Below are 26,379 nucleotides of genomic sequence, written 5' to 3'. Positions count from 1 at the left end.
TCCAGTTTCACCGAAAGCTGGTCTGGAAGATCCTGCCTGTCAGAGACGCTATGGGACACAGAGTAGATGGAGGGAACATGTTGTAATGACAGAAACAGATGCCCTGACACTTCAAAACTGTGGCAGCATGCTTAAACAAACAGCTCTGCCTCCCTGCAGGGTAGCGAGTATTTTACCTTTGTATCTGGCATTGGTGTCGGCACTGAGATACCACCTCTCCTTTTGCTTCAGCAGTGCAGGAAAGTTACTGAAAAACTGGAAATCATCAGAGAACAGTTAGAAAAAGGATGAAAGGACTAGAAAAGTAACAGCTTATAAGGCTCAAGCTCAAAGATGAATGCAAGAGGGAGTCTTGATCATGATGTGTTAATACCTACAATGGACCAGAAATCCTGTAACAAAGGGATTTTCAATTTATCAGTCAATGATATAAGAGGATCCAATGGATGGAAAAGAAGTGAGGGTGAAGAAACTAGTAGCACAAATCACATTTGAATGAGAAAGGTGACTATGGGAACAATTTTCCCATTATTTGATGGATGCTTCATAATTTTTTATTTTTGATCAAAACTAAATGCTTTTCTGAAGACAGTGTTCTAGATCCCTTACTGTAAATAGCTGATGGTGGCCTTAACCTATGAAAAGTTCATATTTCTATTTATTGGTTAAGCAAGAATGTTATCCTGCTATCATTTAACTTGGTTTTGCTACTAAGTTGGAGAACAAACCAGGCCCATAGTCCCTGTGAATGAAAGGCTGGATTTTTACTTTTTCTGCCTAAAACATAGCTTACAAGTATAATTCATGCTCAGTGAGCAAGGGATTTCCCTCTGTTGTGAGCTGGCAAAATGAAGCAGCGTGAATTACAAGACACTAGGTTAATCATCAGCCTTCTTGACATAAAGTCAAATCAAATCTATGCTGAATCATTTGTTTGGAAATTAGATCCAATTATCTTAAATCGGTCATTCCAGACTAACAGAGCAATAAAGGGCACTGTATTTGTTGACGTATTTGACCCTGATGTTCCAGTCATGTCAAAACGTGTATGCACTATACTTCCAGTTTAATTCACATTGCACAGTGCCCTTCCAAATACTGTGCTCAGAACAGATAATAAAAGGGCTGTTGGTATTCCAAACATCAGAAGCCTTTCTGGTCCAAAGCAGAAAATTACTTCTGAATTTTGAATTGACAGAATATTAAAAATAATTTTGACCTGTAGAGTGTGACCATCACCAAAATCAGCGTGGTCAAGTCTTTTTCTTAACTGGGGGCTTTTTAATGTTCAAATGTTGCCCAAAGAATGAAAGGAAAAAGACTATTAAGAAAAGGATGAAATTCTTTTAGAGTTCTAATCCTCAGGTAAGTGTAAATCCAAAATAAATGAACAATGTGTAGCTCCTGTTTTCTCAGATTGTGTTACCCTCCAGAGCAATAGTGTAGAGCCTGTTCTGACACAGTCAAACTGAAATGCAGCAAAATGTGTTGCTGGAGAGGAACTGCCCCTGTATAAAGCTGCTGAGTTGAGGTTTTCAGGAGCGGTGGAACCCAGTACTTCAGCACTGATGATATTATACATGAAATCAAAATAAAAGATGAAAGTGCATATTTGATTCCTTGTTCGACTTCTCTATACATCTTTAAGACCTACTTAGGAATTTCAAAGAAGAAATGCAGATTAATACTGAATATCTGGCTGCATCTTCCTTTAAAATCACGTTTTCTTATGTATTTCAGTAATGCAGCCTTACCATCATGCAGATTATTAATATGACAATTTCAAAGAGCAGCTTCCATTCTATTGCATTTGTGGGGGCTTACATTTGATTAGCTTTGGTTATTTGTGTTGCAGGCATTTCACTGAACTTCTTATGCACTTGTATTTTTAAGAAAACATTTACATTGGAATTTTTCATAGTAGAGCTGCTTCTAATGTAAAATCTTCTTTCGAGTGCCGAGTCTGGGGGTATATTTGTCTGCCTGTGAAGCAGGAGGTAACACAGGTAAGTAAAACAAAAGCAGGAAGAAGAAGAACTAAACAAACCTCTCAGGTTACAACCATGTTACTGGGTCTTAAGTGTAGTAGAGTCTGGAGTGTAAATCATAAATTGTAAGCAATAATTTTGTCTGTTCTGAGGGTGCAGTGAAGCAAATGAGGAAACTCACTAGGCCAGAATATGGAAATTTACTAGAGCACTCGAGGTGTGCAGAGACCATGGACATCAGTGCACCACTCCTTCAGACCTGTTCATCCCAAAGGGCATTGCAATTCCATGGGGCAGCACAGAGGCAGGGTAGAAAGCAGCAACATTCAGTGTTCCTCTGCAAACACTGGATATATTGGAACAGCCAGTTCTCTGGATGACACCGTTACATAATCTGTTTCCAGATTATGTCACAGAGAACAAGAAACAAGCACCTCTTACGATAGCTTTGGGAGTAGCCAGGTACGTTGCGGAGCAGTACCGCAGTCGACCGGCTCAGTTATTACATCAAACATATGCAGGCAGGTGGTTTAACTGAAGGTCAGTCTGTTCTTCAACTTGAAATTTAGACAAAATATGTAAAGATCTATAACGAAAACCAAGAGGGTGTTAATCAGCCCTTACAAACAGTTACCATGACACAGCCTTTGGAGAGGGAATAGACACCAGAAATAGGGGAAGCTAAGAAACAGCAAATGCAAGGAGAACCAAACGGTTCGTGAGACCAAAGAGAAAATTACTTGAACCGCGTGTGGAGTACCCCAGTGAGCATGCTAAAAGGTCCGCCCCCGAGCAAAGAGAGCCCCCTGCTAATGAAGCCCCCACCCCGCAGCACGCGCCCCGTGGAAGGGAGGAACCCTGTGCCTTTCAGTGGGGACGAGGCTGGTGAGAACCTGTGAGACTCCAGCGTGACTAAACCTGACCGTAAACTACTTGCTCGAAGCCTGTACCGTGTTTCAGCCCGTGCACACTAGCTCTGCGGTGCAGCCGCCCCGCACCCGTCTCTGCAAAACCTGGCGGGCCGCGGCGTGACGAAGGCAGCGAGATGGCCACGGAGCGGCCTGGGCCATCACTCAAAGGCACCGCAAAGGCTTGGCTCCCGGGCAGGAGCAAGCGGAGTGCTGCGACGGCCCGTGCCACCTCTCGGGCCACCCCGCGGCGGGTGCTCGCCCGAGCACGGCTTCACCGGCAGCTGCCAGCACCCCCGAGAGGTGCCGCGCCACCGCGGGCTGTCCCGGCTCCGCCAGGCCGGCGCGGCGGCTGCGCAATGGCAAAGATGCAGTGCGGGTGGGGGGCACGGACGGGCCCGGGGGCGCAGAGCTCCGCTAGTGCCGGGACTGCGTGTGTACGGGGCGTCACCCCCCGTTGTCGCTGGTGTGGTGGCTTTGTGGCACTCTTCACCGCCGCCCGCCGCCCCCGCGGTTATTCCTGCGCGCTTTCCTTTGCGTTTCGGCATTAAAAAAACCCAAAAAAGCCGCGGCGACACCCAGCGCTGTCCGCCTTTGCGGGCGACGCGCGCTGCCCACCCCTCTCGGGCCAGCACGAGGCGCGGGCGGGCGGGCGGCGACAAGACCCCGCCCCGTGACAGGCCTGGCCCCGCCCCCACGCCGCGCGCCGAGCCCGGCGGCGCAGAGGGGCGGGCGCTTTTTGACCCTCGTCGGTGCCCGTATCGCGCGTCTGCGCGGCGGAGCCGGCGCCGGCGGCGAGGCGAGGCAAGAGGCTCATGGAGCGGAGCGCGGCGGCGACGGTGTGGCGGCTCCGCGCCACCGGCGGCCACCGCGACCGCCGCCACCCGCCGCCGCAGGAGGACGGCGACGACTATGTGGGCAGGAAGAAGCGGGGCGGGCCACCGCCGCGGCCGCTGCCCGAGGAACGGGGGGCGCCGCTGGTGCTGCTGTTCCTGCTGGGGCTGCGGGCGCTGGCGCACGTCTCGCACCGGCAGCTGCTGAGCCAGCCGCCCGCCGCTGGGCCCCGCGACTTCAGCGCCCTCCGCGCCAGGTACGGCGAGCGGGCGGGGCCGCGGAGCCTTCCCGTGTCAGGCCGGCCGCGGGGCAGAGTCCGCCCGGCATCACCCTGCGGGCGGCGGTGGCTGCCGCTGCCCTGCGCTTGGCGCGGGGGCCCCGCTCGGGGCGACCCCCGCTCGGCAGACGCCCGGGCAGCCCCGGCAGCCCCGGCTGGCGGCCGTCGGGGCCCTCTGCCGTCGGGCGGTCGCTGGGTCGCGGTCGCTGGCGGAGCGCGAGTCGCGCCGTGCCCCGGCAGGAGCTCGGGGCTCGCTCGGGCTCCCAGAAATGGGGTGACAGTGTGTAAGGGCCCCCGCGCTCCTGCCGGCCGCCCCGTAAAGGCGCTGCTTTGGGCTGGTCAAACAGCACATCCTCCGTAGTAATTCTCGTAGTCTTACAAAGGTCTTAGTGCCTGGAAAAGGGTTTTCTTTGCAGATTTTCAGCGGTGTAGATCTTATTGACGGTGCGCTCGTTCAGGGAGGAGCACGTATGCTTATGCAGAACGTTGCTGAAGAGGAAATCTTCAGCTTCTCCATTCAGCCTTTTGTTTATTTTTTGGGATGGTGTGCTCGAACCAGAAAACCAGTGGTTTGGTTTAATGTTGTGATGGATAGTCTGAGGAGCACGGAGTGAGGATCAGTACTGTATGCCCATTACCGTGGTGGTCCTTGCCATCTTGACTGCAGTTACTGTCTAATTGGCTTTAGTCTCTTCCACTTAGTACGAGTTTTGAAACAGAACAATGTACAACAGTATTATAGTTGTAGTTAAGTTGCATACTAAATGTTGAATGTGTTGATGCTGAATGTGTAATTTATCTCTTACAGGGGATATCTTGACAACATAACAGCAATTGGGCCCAGAACAGTTGGAAGTCCAGAAAATGAAGTTCTTACAGTTAACTACCTCTTAGAACAAATTAGGGCCATAGAAAGAGAAAGCACAGATGCTCACAAGATATCTGTAGACATACAGAGGCCTACAGGCTCTTTCAGCATTGACTTTTTGGGAGGCTTTACTAGTTACTATGCAAACATAACCAATGTTGTAGTGAAGCTGGAACCCCGAAACGGAGCCGAGCATGCAGTGTTATCCAATTGTCACTTTGATTCCGTACCAAATACCCCGGGTAGGTCCACATGTTCGTTCTGCGTTTCTATGTATTAGATAAGCCACAGAACTTGGCTTGCTGTCTTGTTATACCAAGTAGCCTTATACCCACGTGCTAGAATACTGCATATGCCAGCTAATCTGCTTGATTTCAGTAAGATCCAGTATTTAGAGTGACAAGTTGCTCCTCCAAAAGTCAGGATTTCACCCTCACTTTCTGGTAGGCAGCAAATTACGGATACTACATTTAGAATTCTAGAAAGCTTGGTTATGTCTTCCTTTCTTATAATTCACTGCTCTACGCACGTAGTTCATGTGCTGCTTCCACCTGTCATTCAGGTCTTTCCATACTTTTGTACTGATTTAATTCTGGTTTTCCTTTCACAAGATGCTTTGTGCCAGAAACTGTTCCCACCCTCACTAACTAGCCTGTGTTTTTCTTCTGGTGTCCTGCTTTATGTTTCTAGTGTGAAATCCTTAAGCTATGCCAAATCTTTGTTTTCTTTCTGCATTCAGTGCTCTCTTAAGAAACTCTTCCGATCAAAGATTAAGGGGTACTGTTGCCTTGGTAGCATGTACATTCTCTCACTGCTACTTTCACTGTCACTGTTGCGTATCCTTTTACTCTTGTCCCTCTGCATTTTTATAAGTCTGATCATGTTAAATAATAATTGCAGCAATGGTGTAAACAGCTCTGTAAATACATGGTTTTAACAGTGCAGGGAAGGTAGGGAACTGAAAACCACACGAAAACATTTGTTACAACACTCGGCCACAGGTGTGTGCCTGTTACTGCTGTTGAAAAATAACTACAGGTTTCACTCACCAACAGCACAGCTTTTACCGAATTTTCTTCATTTACACCCCACACGGTATTTTATTTCTGAAGGTAAACATTCTGTTCTTTAGCACATGCAAATAGTCTTTTATTATTGAGAAAACAGTTGAGTATTAGCTAGAGAAACAAAGCACTTGCGGTACTCCTTGTGCCTTTTTTCTGGGAACAAATAGGATGCAGAATTTCTCAATCATATTTATGCAAGATTGAGTTTCCAAATTAAGCTTAATAACTGCATGATTATTACACATGATCTGTTATTTAGGAAGTGCAGAGATGCTAATTACTGTATGTATAGTCTAAATATGGCTGCCTAGACTCAGAAAGAATAGTTTGCAAGCATAATACAATCATTATTGAAAACTGTCTTTAGATTGATGCCCTGTGTAAATTGTGGGTCCGTTACATCTGCAACGATTACTTTCTTTACACTCACTCAGACAGCAAAATACTTCACCCGCCTTGCACAGTGGTGCCAGGAATATTAGTGATTTGTATAGAATTATACAGAAATCTATGGAGGAGCTAGAAATCAGCCTGTATGCTTGCCCGTAATCACAAAGCAGCCTAGCCCTTTACCACAACAGTCAGGAGCTGCTGTCTTTCATTTTCTTAGTGTGAAACTTGCACATCAGCTAAAGAAGAACCTTTTGTTTTCTGTTCTCTTGTATTTCTGTAAGGTACTTGCTTACAGCTTTTTTTCATTCCAAAAACTGTTATTTAACTGGAATCGGCAGGACTCAGTGCTCAATAAGTAATGTATTTGAAAGTCAGATGATAAAACATGACCTGCTGTTGATGCTTATGTATACAAAACGAGTAAAGCAAAACTCACTGAGCCATTAGAACATCAATGCTTAGTTAGAAAGCTCGAGTTCCTTGTGAAGAAAGAACATAAACTACATTCCTAAAACATGTCTCTTGTTCTAATGGTACTAATTTCCAGTTTGTATGGCCTATTTGATTCTTCTCCAATAAACTTGAAGCAGAAACATCCTTGAAATTACCATTGCAGATGCAGCTGATGATGTCATTCCCTTACGTTACTGATACTTGCCATAAAATCTGTTTTAACCTCCTGGCAGTTTTGCTGTATATGAAGTGTTTGAGGATGGTACTTTCACTGTGAGCTTCTGTCATAGTATATGGTTTCACGGCTGCTTTAGTCAGATGTAAATCTGTCTGTCTGTTGAAATGAATAACTTTCAATTTCTTAGCTTTTCAGCAAGGCAGATAAGTGATTAATCTCACTGAAAATTATGATCACTTCTCTGCCGAGTTTTCAACACAGCGTAAGTTAGATAAAAGAACTCGTGTGGCTAAGAGTAAACTACTGATAAATTCAGATAGCAATATAATCAGGGCTTTAAATCGGGTATTTGGGGGGGGGGCTTTTGGAAAGCTTTTGGCAGAACAAGGCATTCATTTGTGAGAAACAGGTTAGAGAAAAGTGGATTGGAAACATTTTGGTTTTATTTATTTATTCTAAAATACTTCCATACAATAAGCTAAGGCTGAAATTTAGACTGAGACATGTTTGGATCAGGAACATGCCCTTTTCATGAAAGGGGCAGATATATCTAAATTTTGCCAAGTAACAAGCTTTGGAAGAGCTGCTTTGGTTTTTTCTCTTTTATTTTTGAATGTGTAAATTAAACAGTTTAGCAACTAATGAGTCTGCCCTAACAGCATGTTGACGCCTGACCACACTGACATGTGTGTGCTTGTCAGTGCATGGGGGCATCATATATGCAATGCAGGCTTGAAAGAATGAGTTAAATCTCCGTTTGCTCCTGTTTTATAGATGAGAGTGGGGTAGGGACATGCTATGTCTGGCACCGAAGTGAGAGAAATGAGGCAATGGTAGAGCTTGGCTAAAAGATAGGCACTTAATCAAGCTAAAAAAATGGCAATGTGTGGGAGGGGGTGTGAGGAACTCAGAGCACCAGCAGAATAGTGTTGGATGAGGAACTCAAAGAGAACAGGCTACTGAGCTCTCGGCAACTGAGGTTTTCTGCACAGAAAGAAGGGTGATGGAAAGCATCTTGTCATGAAAATATGTATTATAATGTGTACTGTCATTTAAAAAATATTTTCAGGGTGTGAATTCTGGTGTTTCCTTTGCTTTATTTTGCAGTCTTGGCTTTATGTTACTTTGAAATTTTGTCCACTTAACTGAATATGTTACAAGTGTAGCATGCTTTAGGATGACTTGTGTGAGAATGTTTATTTTTAAAAATTTGAGTATGCCAGAAGTAAAAATTATGTCCTTGTTTATTTGTATTGTTATTAGAAAAATAGATAATGATTACTTTACTTGCTTAGTAACCTGGTTAGTGTACTTTTCTTGAACAGCAGTATTGGATCTGGTATCTATTATTTCACTTGCTCAACTTTGGAACATTATTTTTCTTTCTGCTGTTGCTTTTAACTAGTGTAGACGCAGGGTACAAGCAGTAGTAAAAAATACACTACAGCTTGACATAATTGTACCTCGGTTAGATAGGTGACTGAGATAGCATAAAGCTTTTTACTTTTCTGGTCTTTATTGCAATTCTGCATGTTTGTTGTAAGCCGTGCCATTCTGCTGATTATTTTAAGGTGCCAGTGATGATGCTGTTAGCTGCGCAGTGATGCTTGAAATACTTAACACGCTTTCAAAATCATCAGAGTCCCTGCAGCATGCTGTCATATTCTTATTTAATGGTGCAGAAGAAAACATTTTGCAGGTAAGAATATGCCAGAATTACAAAATACCCATCAAAGCTGTGTATCAAAACTGACAGAGGAGTAACTCTAGATATTGCTCTAGTATTTAATCTGTTGAAATACTAGTTAAATGCCAGTCTTTAACATTCTGAGGAAAATGTATTTGATTTCAAAGGGAAAAATATGCATAGATTAAGAATGTTGTTCATATTAGTTTAATTAGAAGACTTGGGTTTTCTGCATCTGTTAGTGTTGTAAGTGATCTGGCTGCCTTGTCCAATCTTCATTTACAGTCATACATGATGGAAAATAACGTTTAGGCTGGTCTGGAAGATATTTGACCTGGTTTTTTTTGTTTGTTTTTGTTTTCCCCTCAAGGCTAGTCATGGCTTCATTACACAACATGAGTGGGCCAAGTCAATTAGAGCTTTTATTAACCTGGAGGCAGCAGGTGTAGGAGGAAAAGAACTTGTTTTTCAAACAGGTATGAGCTTGCATTGTGTCCAGTTTCTACACTATGATAATTTGATAATAAACAATGTAGACTTGCAGGAGTGTTGAAAGTGACACATAAGCAAAAGACAGGAGAACCTCTGTGCCTTTTTCCCAACTCTGTGCATAAAAGTTCCCCTCCATCTTTAGATACACGTAGGCTAAAGCACTGCCACAGAAGTTGCCTCATAGGGGGAAGCCTATGTAGAACAGAATTACAGATGTTCTATTTACCTTCTACATCAAGGTAATAAGGAGGAAACCAGATTTGGGTCTCTTTTATGTCTTGCATACCAATACTGTCATGTGCTTTATTTAATTTTCACAGTAGTTCTTGCAAAATGTCTGCAGGGAGATGTTGGCATTAAAACTCCAGCTGCTGCTCAGGAAGCAGGAAAACTTGTGTGTTTTGTAGGATACAGTTATAGTTCTGCTCCATTCTAGCTGACTGCGGACTTCCTTCTGCTGGAAGTGCTTAATTGAATGCTTTAATGGAGAGACTTTTTTTTTGTAAACAGCAGTTTGGAGGTATGATACGTAGATGATGAATTGGAAACTTTACTAAAGGTTGTGACTTCATTAGTGCTGGATCTTGTTTTGGGAAATGACTTACCTACTCTTCGCTGAACTCTCAACACATCAGTGTTTTTCCGCCCCCCCCAAGTGCAGCTAATTCTTTCTCTCAAGTATGAGTCATGCAGCCAACACAGATGCACTTAGAATATACCCTGTGGGGCAACAGCATTAAAACTCTATTGAGTTCCTTTGCGTTATTTGTTACCGTAAAGATACGTGTCTTAACTGAAGTTCAAAAAGTAATTGTGAACTTTCTGCTCATCTTTATTAGGACCTGAGAATCCTTGGCTGGTACAAGCATACGTAGTTGCAGCCAAACATCCCTTTGCCTCTGTGGTGGCGCAGGAAATATTTCAGAGCGGTATTATTCCGGCAGACACAGACTTCCGTATCTACAGGGACTTTGGCAATGTTCCAGGTATATTATCAGAAGACATGTCAATGTGCATCATGCAACCATTTATTTTAAGTTTATAACGAGGAGACTATTTTGCGGTTCACTATGTGAAGGTACTCATGTTTTATTTGGCTTTCAGTTTGAGAGCAGATTTGCCCGCTTTTTTTTCTAAGGCAAGAACCTTTAGACTTGGCTTGTCCTGTAGGTTGTTATAGATGTTTTTTGGAGACTGCTGTTTTCCAGAAGGAAAAAACATGGTGGAAAAGTTTCCTGAAAGCCATGAAAACACTCAAGGAATTAACAGTACAATATTAAATACTCTGGTCTGAAACATTTTGGTAATGTTGCTAATAAATTGCAGGAATTAAATGTCTGTACCTAATGGATAAACCAAAATAATCCTTTTTAAAGATAGTGACTTAGTAATCAATGCTTTTTCATCACCTTTTATTTTTTCTTTCATCACAATCAAGCACAGGACAGCAGGTTTTGGTTTTGCTAATCTGTTTGTAGAGTTTGGTATCCATTCTGTGGAGAATGACCAGTGGGATAAAACCATGGAACACACAGTGAAAACACAGTTCAAAGAAATGTAAACTTCTGTAAAATCCTTGCTGTCTGGCACAGGTTGTCACTGGACTCACTTTCAAGAGAAGTGATATTTCTGAATTGATTCTTAGAACAGAATTGTTCTAAAGTAAGCTTCTAGCATGAAAAATAAAGTAGCTGATGTTGTAAAATGTGTTCATTATTTGTTGAGAATCTCACCTGGATCATAAATGGTAAATGAATTCTCACAGACCTCAGTTTTTGCTAAGCAAACAGAAATAGAATAGTTGAGCTAAAGAACTTGTCTGTTCCTCTTTGTTTGCTGGTAGAATCTAGGCCTGATTTGTAAAATGCCTGGAAAATTGTGAGGATTCAGATTGCAGACAGCAGCATTTTGGATATGCAGCTGAGGGGTCTGTGTTTAGGATACAATGGATGTATAATTAATCTTGCAGAAAACTTCATTTTCTATAATGCTTTGTTTATTTTTTACAAATTATTTGGACTTCTAAGAGTTTTTGGACTGGCTGTTTGAAAAGCTGTTTACAAATTAGAAGTAAAGAGAACACACCAGGTATTTTAAGAGGGTGTTTCTATAGTTCCACAGTGCTGCTTTTCATCATGGATCTCTATTGATGTTTTACTAGTAAATGTTCAGAAAGCACCTTGTTCATCTTTTCTGAAGCTGGGTTGATTAGGAATTTTCATGTTGCTCCAGTAGAGATCAGTTTGTTTACAGATGTCAAGCAAATTGATACACTGGAAAGGATAGATATTTTAAAAACTTTAACAGTGTCCTTTCTTTAAATACACGTGCAATCTCACTTAGTCTTCCTTCTACAAGGCAGACTATTATCATAATCTTTAAAAACAGTGAGTACAAAGTAGAGCAATGTTTTGCGTGAAAACTTTCACGTTTGTTTTGAGGCTTTACATTTACGTAATTTCAAATATGTTTTTTCTTTCTCTGTAGGAATAGATTTGGCTTTTATTGAAAATGGCTACATTTATCACACAGAATATGACACATCAGACAGAATTGTAACCGATTCCATTCAGAGGGCAGGTTTGTATTTCAAGAATATGGTAATTTACTAGAGAGTTGTGTTGTAGCTGCTTTTTCATTCTGCTGTAAGACTACTATCACAATAAATTAATAAATTTTATTATGTGTTTTAAAGAACAAAGCATGAACTGAATGCATGTCTTTAAAATATGAAGGAAATATGTTTGGTCAACTTGGGAGGATAAACTTCATTAGCATCCAATGAAGTTGATTTGAAGGTAATGGTGGAATCTAGTTAAGGTTATAATCTAGCCACTGATACCTCATTGTTCAGTGTTCTGCATTCCTTTTCTCTCAGTAAGTCCCCTTATTGATTAATGTTCATGGGAAGCTTATGGTTAAGTTAGTAGCAGAGAGACTGATCTGCCAGCAGAGGTTTTTCTTTAGAATGAATCTGTCAAACTTACAAACATAGCACACAGACTACAGATAAACAGGATTTATTTTCTACTGACAGGTTGTGCTCAAAGCAGAGTATTTGACAGACTGCAGTAAAGAAAATTGGATTAAGACTTCTAGTTTCCCAGGAAAACCTAACATAATCCTAAATGCCTCCAGGATTTTGACCATTTTCCTCTTCAAGCTTATACAGAAGCCAGCTTAGATGACCACCATGAATAAGAGTTTTAAACACTTTTTGTGCCGATGCAGTGGCAAGATGGAAAATAACACTTCCAAATTCCTGTCGGAAAGATGGTTTTACTGGTCATGGTGGTTATGTGGAACATCTTTTGCTATAACATATAACAGCAGGGGAAAAAAAGAGACAAATTTTTCAGCCAGTTAGCACTTTTACAGGTAAAGTAAAAGCAAAATGAAATTGAGAACAGTTGTTCTCATTTGATTACATGTGTTTTGGCCGTACTGTGGGAAAGGAGATGGTGGTTGGTACCCCTAGGCTACAGAGGAAAATAGCCTTCTTGTCTCCTGCCTTACAGTCATCTAGGGAAAGAAAGGCAGGTAGTTAACAGTCATTGAAACATAGAGGGGTTGCTAGTGGCAAGGAGAAGAGGAGTGAAGATTAGGAAATTATAAACTCCACTATGGGTAAGCCTTGAAGTCCAGTGCTTCAGTGTCAGACATGAAGGGCTTATGGGCTGAAAGCATGGCTACTGCCTTCATTGAACAGTATTTAAATACATGAAGCTTATCAAGTATACTTATTTTAGTGACAGCTGTATAGAAAATACTATGCTGTGTGTACCATCCTATGGCTATTTTGGAATAATCAGTTGTATATTCATGTCTTTGAGGATATTTCAATACAGTTTTATTTTTAAGAATGTTTATATTTAAAAGAATGCTGTGTACTAATTCGTGAACCCTGATACAGTTATGTTCCTTATCTGCTTTTTCAATAGGTGACAATATTCTAGCTGTCCTAAAATACCTAGCAACATCAGATAAGTTGGCAAAATCTTTTGACTATCGACATGGGAATGTTGTGTTCTTTGATGTACTTGGTTTATTTGTCCTGGCTTATCCTGCTCGTGTTGGCACCATCATGAACAATATTACAGCAGCAATTGCTTTTCTTTATTTAAGCAAAAAAGTATTACAACCCAAAACCAGAGGTAAGTCTAGGTCTTAAAAATATATATATGTACATAAAAAAAAAATTATATCACCTTACTCTTTAGTGAATAGCAATCAGTAGATGAAGAAGTGTTCAGGCAATTAAGGCCTCTGTTAAGATAAACCTCAGAAATAAAATTTAGTTGTGCGGCATGCCATAGGAGTTGCTTTGTGTTTAAATCTCTCAACTGTGAATAATTATGATGAAGAAGGGCTATGATACGCCTAGATGTCTAGCATTTGTGAATCATGATAGTGTCTCTTATCCTTTCATGAAGATTAGAATTAAATCTTTTAAAGGTCTGAAAATGAAAAAAAAAATTTGCGTAGTATCTGTATAAACTTTGTTCTGTTAACACTGGTCAGGCTTTGGAATCATGTTTCTTTAGCACCTCTTCATAGGCAAGAGCAAATAAGAAAACAACAGATGGGGAAACAAAGCTTAATAAAGGTGTAAAACAACTTAAATTTTCTAGTTAGACCTTTCCATGTGTGTGTAAGAACATGCCTGTTTTAAAAAAAAACAAAACATGGTCCCTGAACCCCCAGAATCCAGCAATCGTTTCTGGAGTAAAAGAAAATTTAGGAAAAACAACTCCTTTTTCTTTTCTTTTTTTTTTTTTTTTTTAGACTTTATAGGTGATAGAGGGGCTCTGCTGGTTCCCTAGGGAAATTTTTACTATTAGGATCATGGTAATCTACAAAATACGTTAGTACTCTGGGAATAAATCTTGCAGTGGGGAAGACTGCAAAAAGATTTGCAAAGAAATAGGCTAAGTGATTTAGACCATGCTGTTAAGAAATCATAGAATCGTTTAGGTTGGAAAAGTCCCTTAAGATGACAGAATCCAACTGTTAACCTGGCACTGCCAGGTCCACCACTAAACCGTGTCCCTAAGAATCATGTCTACACATCTTTTAAATACCTCCAGGGACGGCGACTCAACCACCTCCCTGGGCAGCCTGTTCCAATGCTTGACCACCCTTTCGGTGAAGAAATTTTTCCTATACCCCATCTAAACATCCCCTGGCGTAACTTGAGGCCATTTCCTCTTACCCTGTCACTTGTTACTTGGGAGAAGAGACCAAGTGCCCAGGGCACGCTTTCTTCTTTCCTTGTGCAGTTCTGTTCTGGTCATTAAAGCGATTGTACAGTGGGGCAGTTACAGTCTTGATAGCCTGCAGTTCAATACATGACCATTGAATGAAACTTCTGTTTTTTTCTCCTTCATAGCTATTCCTAACCTGAAGAAATTCTTCACTGCATTCAGCTTAACACTGATAAGTTGGGTCTGCACACTGGTGACAGTCCTTACAGTGGCAGGATTTGTCTCTGTTATTGGACGGTCTCTTTCTTGGTATACCCATTTCTATGTTTCTGTGTTTCTGTATGGCACGGCAGCTGCAGCTAAGCTCATTCTTGTGCACACGCTAGCCAAGAAGTTCTTCTACAAGGTAAACTTGACTTTGTTGCTAGTGTTGAAGGGCAATGTAGTGTTTGATCTGTGGGAGATAGGATTTTTGAGTTGATTAAAAAGACAAAATAAGTTTACTGTGTTGGACAGAAGTATTGAAATTGTCGCTGTAAAAACTGCTTCATCTAAGCACAGGGTTTGCTCTACTAAATTCAGAGAGTTAAAAGCTTCGTGGTTTAAAGCTTCCTCCTTGCTTATGACCTTTAGGAGCTGCTTCAGAAAACAAGGCAAAAAGCCTAGTAGAATACAGTGTCCAATACTTCTCTTCCTGCCATCACTTCAGTAATAAGAGAGCAGAGCAACAGCTGGAGAACTTAGGGTTTTTGATATGTTTCAATGTTCTGTTGATACTTGCAGAATCTACATATATACTCAAATGTTCTTTAAATCTTGCCAGATTCTTGCCTCTGAATGTAGTTGTATAACAGGTTCCCTAAATTTAGTAATTTATTTTGGTATGGTGCCTCTTCTATATCTCTTAATATTTTTAATCTTTATTTAATCTAATTTGTCATTTACATTTTGTTATGTAACTTGGAATTCCAGTTCTCTCTGTTTTATTCTGTCCTATTATGCATGTTCTTTTGGTAATGTCATTTGTATTCACAACCTTTTAAGCAAATAATACAATTTTTTTTCATATGGTTCATATGAAAGCTTTTTTCTTACATCTGTCAGAACCTATAATTCTGCCATGCCCTCTTCCAATATAGTAATCTGCTGTACAGCACTTTCTAAATGAAGCTGTTGTAAAAATTGGAGTTGCCACTTTCTCTCTGTGATTATTCCGATTGATAGTTGTTTTGATCACCACTGGAGATGGAACAGAGCTCTTGTTAGTCCCATGTTCTTTTCTGCAATAGGCTTGATGAGGATTTGGTGTGTTACCATTCCATTGCTGTCATTTGTCACAATTACTGTCTGTCTACCTTTTTTTTTGCTTAAATTGTTTCTTACAGACTAACCAACATGATTTAACTTGCATTATTATGTCATAATTACAGTTTATAACAATCCCATATGTTTAGATGGTAGTTTAATGGTTTTGTATTAAAAACAATTAAGGCCTTGAGGTATCTGACACTTCCAGGGCAGAAGTCTGCTACTAGGTTTAGGTTTTAGGTGCAGTAATATTTAGTCACTCAGCTTGCTTTTACTTACCTTCTCAGCCATTTGTACAAGCTTTTGGCAAGAGAATTCAGGGAATCTAAAGTTGTCAGCCAAATCCAGCTTCATCCAAGTATTTGAAGAAGTTTTAAGAATTTACTGAAATGTGATTGTATGGAAGGTTCCATTATCTGCAAGTGTTTTTTTTAATTGTTTAGGCAAGGGGAGTGTTAACTGGTATATGGAAACAAATACATCTATGTGGTGGTGTCCATTTGTGGAAGAGATGAGCCATTCATAAAACAGATCTGATGTTATAATTTTCTACTCTTGTACTTTCACTAACTGTTCAGCTATTCCAGGCTCCGGATCTACTTCTGTCCTGTTGGTTGTCTTTATCAGCAGATCAACCAACTTGATATCATGAGTCTCTTAATTGTCTTGCATGCCGTAGCTTGCAGTACACCATACAGTTTATGCTGCCTCAGTAGCTGCCTCTGTAACTAATGTTGTACTTAGCATTGCATAATAATTTTGGAAGCTAATCTCTTACTTCACAATCTCAGGCAATGCCTCGGTGTTTTCTGTTAGTGGCACAAGAACTTGTGAATTACTAAGCTTTTTGTTTTGAAATAGGTTTTGTTTCTCCCCCCCCCTCCTTTTCTTTTTGTTTCTTGTCAGCCCAAAACTGAACTAGGCACTTTCTGATAGCCGTTGTTCACGCAAGCAGTCCTTCTTGCTACTAGCAGGAGTCACGGTCAAGAATCTTGCACTACAAACACTGCAGCATTGCTCATACAATTTTTAAAAAAACTCACAAAACCAAGCCACATTTTTGATAGTTAAACTTCCCTCTTTTTTGAAAGTGTATCTGGTATTATGTGACTTATGCATGTCTCTTCTTCAGAACAAGTAATATATTTAAAAAAGCAGACTTCTAAAGTGACAGCTATGGCATGACACATAAAGGCACCCATATAGTATTTGTACACTAGTAACAGTGCTTGTATAAGAGTATTAACAGCTGCTGTGCAAAACCAGGTTTAGAATCTCAAGGAGATACAGATAACTTGTTCATGCGTAAGTGAAGCATATAAAAAAGCTATGTAGTGCAAATACGAATGCTTTTTATAGAAAGGCCCTTTTTGCCTGTGTACCTGAAACATCAGTCTTCCAACTTCTTAGTATTGTCATTTGTGCATTCCCATTCTCCCTCCGCCCCAGCCCATGTAATCTCTTTTTTAATCTGTCAGAGCAGATTTAAAAAATTTAAGAAAAAAAAGTATACATCATGGGTAACTAAGTGGTAAGAGAATGGTGAGATGCTGCTTGTCAAGATTTTGTCCAAGGAAAACGATTATACACAAGAAATAAGGATTTTTCTGTGTGTTCTCATGAGATGTGATATGTGGAATATGCTCAGTAATGAGTGTATTTGCTTTTTTGTTACAGAATATGAATGAGCAGTACCTGGGAGATACTTTTTTTGATGCCTCATTGATGATCTGGTCTATAGCATTGGCTGTGATTACTCAGATGGGCCTTTGTTCAGCATTCATTTGTACATTATGGGTAGCATTTCCTTTACTCACTAGGCTGATGATCCATAAAGAATTCAGCCAAAAAGGTAAGAGTTCTGAGGGGAGGAGGTTGTATTTTGAAACCTCTGCCCCAACTCTGTTATTTAAGCAAAAGAAATCCCAAACTGTGAACCTGAATAATCAAAGTAACCATGTGGCATTTCTGTAACAAGAAAAAGTGTTCTTGAACTACAGATGGTTTGAAAGTATGGAGAAGCTCTAAAAAAAAATAATACTGAAATACTGTGTCTCAGTCTAAAAAGAACAATACTATGTAGGGTTATTAATGAGCAATTAGATACTTGGATAAACAGTAAAGGTTGGTGAAAAATACTGTCATATTTAAACAGTGTTTGGGACAGAGCGCCTGTTTAATATTTTTTTTTTTAATACACTAATAATTTTGTGTTGTGTTTAAGGGTTATATTGGCATTGGCTATGTAAAATGAGATCCCTTTTCCGTGTCCATGTCAGGGATTAGGACCTGTATTGTGTATTTGGCCTTGCAGCAGTATACAGATACATATGTTAGTGAAGCTGTCCATGTCTTTTTAAGCTTTTACTTTTTTTGTCTTTTGGTTCTTTCTGTCCCCTATAGGCACCACAATGAAGTTTGTCATGATGTATATGCTGGGAATGTTTGTTCCCTATCTGTATATGATGTATCTTAGTTGGACTGTATTTGAAATGTTTACACCTATTATGGGACGAAGTGGTTCAGAAATTCTACCAGATATGGTATTGGCAGGACTTATTGTGGTCGTCACTATGATTTTGTCATCTTACTTTGTAAGTAGATTTGTAAATGTTGTTTGAAACTTTTAAACTTTCTGTAGAGTTCAGAATCAGTGTTTTTCTAAATTAATTCTTGAAGTTAATGATATTATTATAAATGTTACAGGAAATTTCTAGGAAACATGTCAAAGATTCCATGCTTTGTATTGTCAAAGAAAAGTCATTGAAGCAGGGGTTACAAAAATATATCTGCTTTATGTTGAACTAGTAAAGATTGGTGTAAAATAAGCAGTTTAATGCTGGAATTTGAACAGGCTTTCACTTTAGGTGAAGTATAATATGTGGCTGAACAATACATACACTACACTTCAAAAATATTCTCAGGGCTTCTTTTTTTTTCTGCTGCCCTTGCTACAAAGGTTCTAGGTTTTTGTTGGCAGATGTTTTTTAAAAATGGGAAATTTTTAAAAGCTCTGTAAGTATACTTAATTCCTTTTGGTTTTAAATACTGAGATTGCAAAGAAGTGTCTTGTAAAAGGTAGTACTTACAATGGAATCTTTTAAGTGTACTTTTAGTTCCATAATTGGATCTTAGAGTTACACAAGTAGTGTCTTATTTCTGAAGTGTTGCAGTTTTATAACTAGGCTGTCTTTTTATTCCCTAGATTAACTTCATTTACCTTGTCAAAAGTACAAAAACAACACTAATAACTCTAACTACTGTGTGTGTAGTCACTCTGATTCTCGTTTGTAGTGGAATCTTCTTCCCTTATAGTTCCGATGTGGCCAATCCAAAGCCTAAGCGAGTCTTTCTACAGGTAAGAAAAGCCTTGCGTGTCATATTGTCTCTGGTTGCAAGAGGGTGTGTTTTTTTCAAAGACCCCTGCCCCCCAAAACGTAAGCTTCCCTTTCTTGGTTGCTTTAAAAGCTCTAATGATATTTCCTGGATTTGAAAGAATTGCTAGTGTTTCTCTTGTTCAATCTCTGTGCAGTTTATCTGTGTCAGAGGAGCAGGGTTTTTTAGGGGGTTTTAGGTCAGAGAGTTGAGTAAGCAATGGTAGTTCAAAAAGTGAACGTGATGAGAGATGAACAAATACAGGCACAGTCATTTTCTGAATGTAGGCGTTTTTATGATATGTTTCTCTCATCTGAGTAATTCTCTCTATACAATTCGTAAATACCATAAATACACAGATACATGTTCAATGCATACTCAAAATACAGTTGACCTTAAAGATTGACGTGGGAGGGTATTTCAGAATCACTTCTGACTCTTGTGAACTGCTTAGGCTCCATCATCTTTCTGTGTATCTTTTTTTTTTTCTTCCTTCTAGCACACGAGCAGACGATTTCATGATCTAGATGGAAATATAGTTAAAAGTGACTCTGCTATATGGATTAATGGGTTTGATTATAATGGAATATTTCACATAACTCCCCATGTACCTGAAATCAATGACACCATCAGAACTCCATGCGAGGAGAAAGCTCCTTTCTGTGGCCTTCCCTGGATTCTGCCAGTGCATTTCATGTTCCGGTTAGTGTGAACACCGCTTCACTGGAGCATTTAACTGGCCAGAGTATATTGGTTATTTATGCAATCTGGCTTATGTAAGGGAAGAAAACACAAGGCTAATCTTGGTCTAAAGGTAAATAATCCTACCACTTCAGAAGACACTTAAACTTCTGCGTAGGTGGTGTCTTCTGCCAGAATCTGTGCAAGAAATTGCTGGGTCTGTTGCAGGAGCTGTAGAAGCTGATGTGTGGAAAATTGATGTCAGCACCCCTGGAAAATAAGGTGAACAGGGGGCCTTCTAAAGGGAAGTTCAGAGGAGGAGTACGTATGTCTCTTCTTTTCCTTCCCCCTGCCTCACCGCAGCAGAGGAAGTCTAGAGTAGCTGGTCTCCACAGGAGAAAACTAGCTGTTGTGACTGTTTCTCATACCCGAGGAACTGTGTGAGCAGAAGTGTACCGGTTTGAAGATGCAGATACTCTTACTTATTTTATTGTTTTGTACATTAAAGCAGATAGAAGTAATGAGTGAACACACTGATGACTATTTTTCTATTAACGAACCCTTGAAATATTTGTCTGGCCATAAGCTGATAATTTTACCTGCCTTCTGCTAGAATCAGTAGCTCTTGAATATTTCATTTAGTAACAGCACAGTCAGGTGTGCTGTACAAAAACTTCTGGGATTCTCATATTTAGTACCCCTGAGTGTTGCACTGACAAGTTGTTAATGTTTGTTTGGTTTTGTTACAGGAAAAACTGGTATCTTCCTGCTCCAGAAATTTTCCCGAGAAGCCCCATTCAGTTTAAAGTTCTGTCCAAGGAGCTGATGCCCTGGAATTCTGTGAGGTTAAGCTTTGAAGTATCTGGTGAGTGACTGAAGCTTCTGGTTTGTGATTTGTGTTTATTTTTATATCCATAATAAGTCAGATTTTTACTATAGTACTGCAGGTTCTAGTGCCATTCCCAATATGGTGAGCTTTGTGGGATTAGCTTGAATTAATTCAGTTTCATAACTCTAGAGTCTGTGGGTGTTGTATTGCAGTTGTTATTTGGGGGACTGATAACCTTGTCTATTTTGAGTAAGCCTTGATCTTTTTATAGCAAGTCCTTTCGTGAAGTCCAATTTATAGCTCTGTCCTTCTCCTACATAATCTCATTTATTTCACCGCTTAGAAATAATTGCAGTTTCTGCTATACAGAAGACAGTTGCATCATGTTTTGGAAGACACAAATAGTAATGCACAGGTAACATGCTACAATATAGGAAAACAGATGGCTATTCCGTACGTCCGCTTGCTGGTACATATAGATATATATCCCTGTCTCTGCAGGTCCAAGTCACATGTCATTGTATGTTCGGCCACATGAAGGGTCGTCTCTGTCTGCCTGGTCTCTTGGGAATGGTACACCGGTTGCTAGCATAGGAGGAGACTACTTTGTGTTTTACTCTCATGGGCTGCAGGCTATGCCCTGGCACTTCTGGGTAGAACTGACGGTGAGTATGCTGCTGGAAACCTGGTGATCCTGTGGTCTGCCCTGTTGCCCCCATTGCTGCATTCTTATGTCAAAAATGTCATAACAACTTCCTTAAGCTTTGCTTTTGTTGATAGATCCTAATTGTAGCTTCCCTCTTTTAATTTGCCCTTCAACTTTGTATATCAGCTCAAATGTGGTTTTGATGCTTAGTTCACTAACTTGCTAAACAGCCAAAAGGAGAATTTTTTACTTCTCTCCATGGTCTTAGTTGTATGTTTGGATCTCATAGTTCTTGAAGTTTTATCTTCATTAACTGTTATTTCAGAGTTCTTTTTCCCATCGCGAGTAGTTTTCTTTTCATGTGTCTTGTTTGCTTGGTGTTGGGAAATTACAGGGAGTGCAAGGTGGGAAACTTACCTGTCTCGAAGCTGAAGAGAGTTGTAAAAGCTTTGTTTACTAAATTTTCTTTTACATTATTTTCAGTTGAAAGCAAGGCTTCCAGTATTGCTGTTCCAGTGGGATTTATGATCTGCCACCCCGCACCCCCCACCCCTGCCGACAAACTTGCCAGTGAAAAACTTTTTGCAGAGCTGCATATTTTTAAAAAGTTTTAACAGTGTCTTTTTCTTTGAGTAAATAGTACAAGAACCTTTGAAAGTTTGGAAAGTCCCTTGTTCCTCCTGGATCATGCAGTCTAAACACTTAACCAGCTAATCTTCTGAGGGTACTTGATAAAGGCAGACAGGAATCTGCAGTGTGATAAGCTTTGCAAGACTGATAGTGGCAGAGCTAGGGAGAAAAGGCTTTTCATGCTAAGGAATCACAACAGAAGGATCAGTATAAATACTCTGTTGGAGTCTGTCTTGATTTGTCAGCAAAACTGCCAGATACAAACATTGAAGTTAGAGCATGTGCAAGCTATGTAACATGTCAGAGGCACTGTGATTTAAATACCTAGTTGCAAGTTCAATGAAAACCTAACTCGTCATGTAATGAAATTGGTACATTTCAAGATGGAAAGTGTTTTAACATGTAGGACAAAGACCTGCAGGATGAAGTTTATTGCATAGGATCATAGAGTAGTTTAGGTTGGAGGGGACTTGGAAAGGTCATCTAGTCCAACTCCCCTGCAATAAGCAGGGGCGTCTTTAGATCAGGTTGCTCAGAACCTAATCTAATGAATTCTATCTAATAACCCTTATATACAAGGAAAGTAGTGTACCCGTACTGTCTCCGGCAATGGTCGTCCAGGCCTCTATTCCTGACCATCTCCACCTGTCCCCATATAAGAGGTCAGGGGTTTTCCAGGGACATACCCTCAGAAAGTCCCTGTACTTTCATTAGTGCCAGCATGGTCATGATGTCCATTTCAGAGGCGGGGGGTGTCTTGATATCCTGCCTCGCCTGGGACCTTTTCCATAGCCTCTTGATGTACAGGCAAGAGCAAACTGATACATACTAAGTCTGTGGAAAAGTACATCTGGACTGATCTCATATTTAAAAGCCATAAACACTCCTAAAGACTCTGTTGCCCTTTTCTCACTTTCAGGCCCCAGGAGAGCATTCTGATGGAATAGTGTCTCTTGCAGTAGCAGCACATTACTTTTTTGGGGAAGATCAAAAGTCACCTCAACTCTATGCCTTACTGGAGAGGTTTCCAAACTGGACGTTTTCTTCTGGTTGGTCCTGCACCTATGACCTTTTTGTCTTTTAATGTTGACAGTAATGCAGCACTAATAGGGTAATCTCTGTGGCAGAGAATGCTGGTGTGGCAAACACTTCCTAACAAGATGCTGGAGACTTTCACAAGAATTTAAAGTACTTTGGCACAAATGGTATTTCTTTAGCAGTTTGACTATTTAAAGACTACTGCTGTTTCGGGGATATAGTGACACTTCATGTCAACATGAATACGGTTCACCTTGGTTCTTCCACTGGAGTGCTAGTTTGACTACTGGGTTTCTTAAAATGAAAACTGCATTTGAGCTTGTAAGGTTAGCATAATGTAATGACAACTGTACTGAAAGGGTCTCATGAAGTTGTTTTGATGTTATGTAAAATATAACCATACTTTTCATGCATGGGAACTATCACCTATCAAATCTACCCATCCCATTAAAGTAAGACCTTCAGCTAAAAGATGCTTGTTTACATGACAGGGTGGCAGAGGTGGCAAAGTCCTAAACATTACTTTTGTCATAGAATCACAGAATGGTTTGGGTTGAAAGGGACCTTAAAGACCATCTAGTTCCAGCCCCCCAGCCATGGGCAGGGACACCTTCCACTAGCCCAGGTTGCTCAAAGCCCCGTCCAGCCTGGCCTTGAGCACTTCCAGGGATGGGGCAGCCAGAGCTTCTCTGGGCAACCTGTTCCACTGCCTCACCACACGCACAGTAAAGAATTTCTTCCTAGTATCTGATCTAAGTCTGCCGTCCTTTAATTTAAAGCCATTACCTCATGTCCTATTGCTACAGGCCCTACTAAAAAGTATGTCCCCATCTTTCTTGTAAGCCCCCTTTAGTTACTGCAAGGCCAGTGACTGGATGTCACTGGATGAAGTCCGTAAAAGCTACGATACGTATGTAGTTTGCATTCCCAGTCTTCGACAAATGCATAATGCAGAAAAATAGATACTATGACAGAATGTGGTAATTATTTATCTGAATTATCTTTTCCAAATAATATGTTTCTGCTAAAAACCTAAATCCTACCTTTTTGCCTGTCTCTTCAGTCTTACAACTTGAGTGGGCAGGTTTGACCTAACTATCTTTCTGTTCCTATTGGGATCTTTCAGTATAAGCATATAACCATGTAACTTGGTCTCTTGTATATAAGAGTGCTAAATCCCCACTCCTTTATGTGGATGTCTTATAATTAATCTACTCTAAATTTCAACTTATCTTCTAATTTATTAGAATTGGCTAATTTTGGTATCTCCTCTGGAGAGACTTGGTAATGTGACAGCATTGCACTTTGTTAATACACTGAACTTGTTTCTTAAAATACCATTTGCTTTCCGTAAGGAAAGATACCTAGAAGAGTCGTCTTTAAGTGAGGTCTAATATCTCTGGATTGCTCTTGTTTTATTTCCACAGGATGGGTTTTATAAATGACTGTGAGTGATTTAGAATATCTTCCAGTTTTAATCTACAAGTTTGGAAGCCACTGACCTCTTTGGGTTTTTTTTTATACTCTCACGTTTTTTTCAGTGCAGTGTTAGCAGTTAATGTTAGTTTCTGAAATGCAAAGAACTTTGTGTACCTGAAGAAACGTCTTCATGCTTTTTTCTGAACTATATATAAACATTCTGTGACATCAGTACCATGCTACAAATTGTGTAACTAGTATTTTGTTCATCTCATATGTATTGCCAAAGCATGTAAAACAGATTTTGTGCGTGCATCATCATTTCAAGTAAAAACATGCTAGAACTGGAAGTCTGCAGGGCATGTGAAAGAACATTTTGTGATGCTTTGTGTGAATTGTGATGCGTAGGAGCTCCCTGATCAGGTACTTTTCCTTCAAATTGTTCTGTAGTTGTATACAATAGTGGCAAGAGCCAGTTTCATGTGTTGCAAGGTGCATTCCTCAAAATTACCAACTGTGACTCATGGACTTAAGAGGTTTGATTACTGTAATCATAATGAGCTGGCCATCAATATCTTAAAACCAGTGAGTCTTTTTACATTAACATGTGTGTAATCATCATTCAGTTGATTGTATCTGATTTGAAACTACAATCCCTATATTCTGCATTTATAATTTTTAAAAAGTGCTGTTAATGATTTGAAAACCAGTTTTTGTTCATAAGACTTGTTTTGAATCTCAACAAATATTTTGTACTGCACTCGATGCACAGCTAGTTAACTAAAGCTGCACTGATATTTACTGACTTCCTGTTTTGATTTTTATTTTGTGTTTTGCTTCTGATTTAAAGCTTTGGAAAAGTGCTGTGTGGGAATTCCTACTGGGAACGAAAAATATAAAAAAGTCTGTTAGCAGTTTCTGAAATGTCAGTGAAGCAATAATTGTGCTAACTCAGGATTTAACCTTTATTAAATAAATTGAGGGATGTCTAGTTTGTTGTAAATACTTGTTTTTGTAAATAAAAGCAAAACTTAATCAGTAAAATTAGATTTTCAGCATGATTAAAGGCATAATTGGAGTTCTTCCATTGCACTAATGTTCTATTTAAGCTTGGGGTAGAAATACTGCTAAGTGATGCTGCCATTAGACAACCAGAGTTAGAGCTGTGTGGAAGATACACATGGGCAAAATATGTATAAATTAACTAAGCTGAGAAGTGTTAAATTGAGGGCCCTGCCTGGAGAAGAAGTGTTTCTTCTTGAAACAGGATGTGGTGTGGAAGAGTCACTGGCGGCAAAGCTTCTTTGCAAAACTGACAGGCAAGGGCAAACTTACTGTTGAGTGCAGGTCAAAAAACAGGATGGAAGATTCTGCTGTTTCAGTGTCCATCTGCTTCACCATTCAGTACAAACAGATTAGTCTTCTACTGTGGTTTATTATTTCTCATAAAAAGTAGTGTGTGTCTTACCAGCTGCTTGCTTTTTGTATATTTCAAGAGTAATTTTAAGGATAGAAGGGCATGGGAGTAGAAAAAGTATTCTTAATAGGAGCAGTAAGCATTGGAATTCTTCAGTGTTCATCTGAAAGGGTTCACATGCACAGCCTTTTCTAAATTGCTTTACTCTTCCTTAATGCTTGAGCTCTTCCCTGACTTTTGATGGCTTTGAGAATCTGTTATGCTCTTTGTTAACACACAAGTACTGTTACTATGTATAGGTAAAAGAGCTTCAGAGATCAGCATTTAATCAATTTAAGCATGTGGTTGCAAAGGAGGCCTGTACATGTCGTGTACGTGATCAATAGAAAACAAGTTGTGTCTTGCACTCAGAGCGGTATGGGAAAGCTGCTCCCTTTTCTGTGTTTAAGCACCTGGGAGTACGGCCGCTCGCCATAAGATGGCATTCATTCCACAGCCCTGTTGAGTATCTCAACAGCCTTCTGCTCTAGGATAGGAGACTAAGATGAGACAGTAAGTTGGGGCTGCGGAATTTTTTTTTTTCTTGGAGACTCCTTCAGCTAAAGTGAGCTTACCACCCTCAGCAAGTTACCCATCATCTCTTGTAATATCATGGTAGCTGTAGACAACTTCTTCCCTTTATAATGA

The 26,379-nt window shown here is 40.2% G+C and overlaps 1 protein-coding gene across 1 annotated transcript; it reads left to right on the top strand.

Annotated features, from left to right (window-relative positions):
- The first annotated feature begins 2,891 nt into the window (after positions 1-2,891).
- ERMP1 (endoplasmic reticulum metallopeptidase 1) lies at positions 2,892-25,341 on the top strand. Its single transcript, XM_080372302.1, has 15 exons — positions 2,892-3,986; positions 4,816-5,117; positions 8,538-8,665; positions 9,024-9,129; positions 9,985-10,131; positions 11,633-11,725; positions 13,087-13,299; positions 14,535-14,755; positions 17,335-17,509; positions 18,061-18,251; positions 18,863-19,015; positions 19,532-19,734; positions 20,463-20,578; positions 21,044-21,207; positions 22,738-25,341. Exons 1-15 carry the CDS (start codon positions 3,712-3,714, stop codon positions 22,900-22,902), a joined length of 2,652 nt encoding a protein of 883 aa, XP_080228428.1. The 5' UTR covers positions 2,892-3,711; the 3' UTR covers positions 22,903-25,341.
- The last annotated feature ends 1,038 nt before the right edge of the window (positions 25,342-26,379 follow it).

Source organism: Falco punctatus, assembly GCF_963210335.1.
Source record: "Falco punctatus genome assembly, chromosome: Z".
NCBI lineage: Eukaryota > Metazoa > Chordata > Aves > Falconiformes > Falconidae > Falco > Falco punctatus.
The sequence above is the reverse complement of the archived record's forward strand: the minus strand, read 5'-3'. Positions and strand labels throughout refer to the sequence as shown.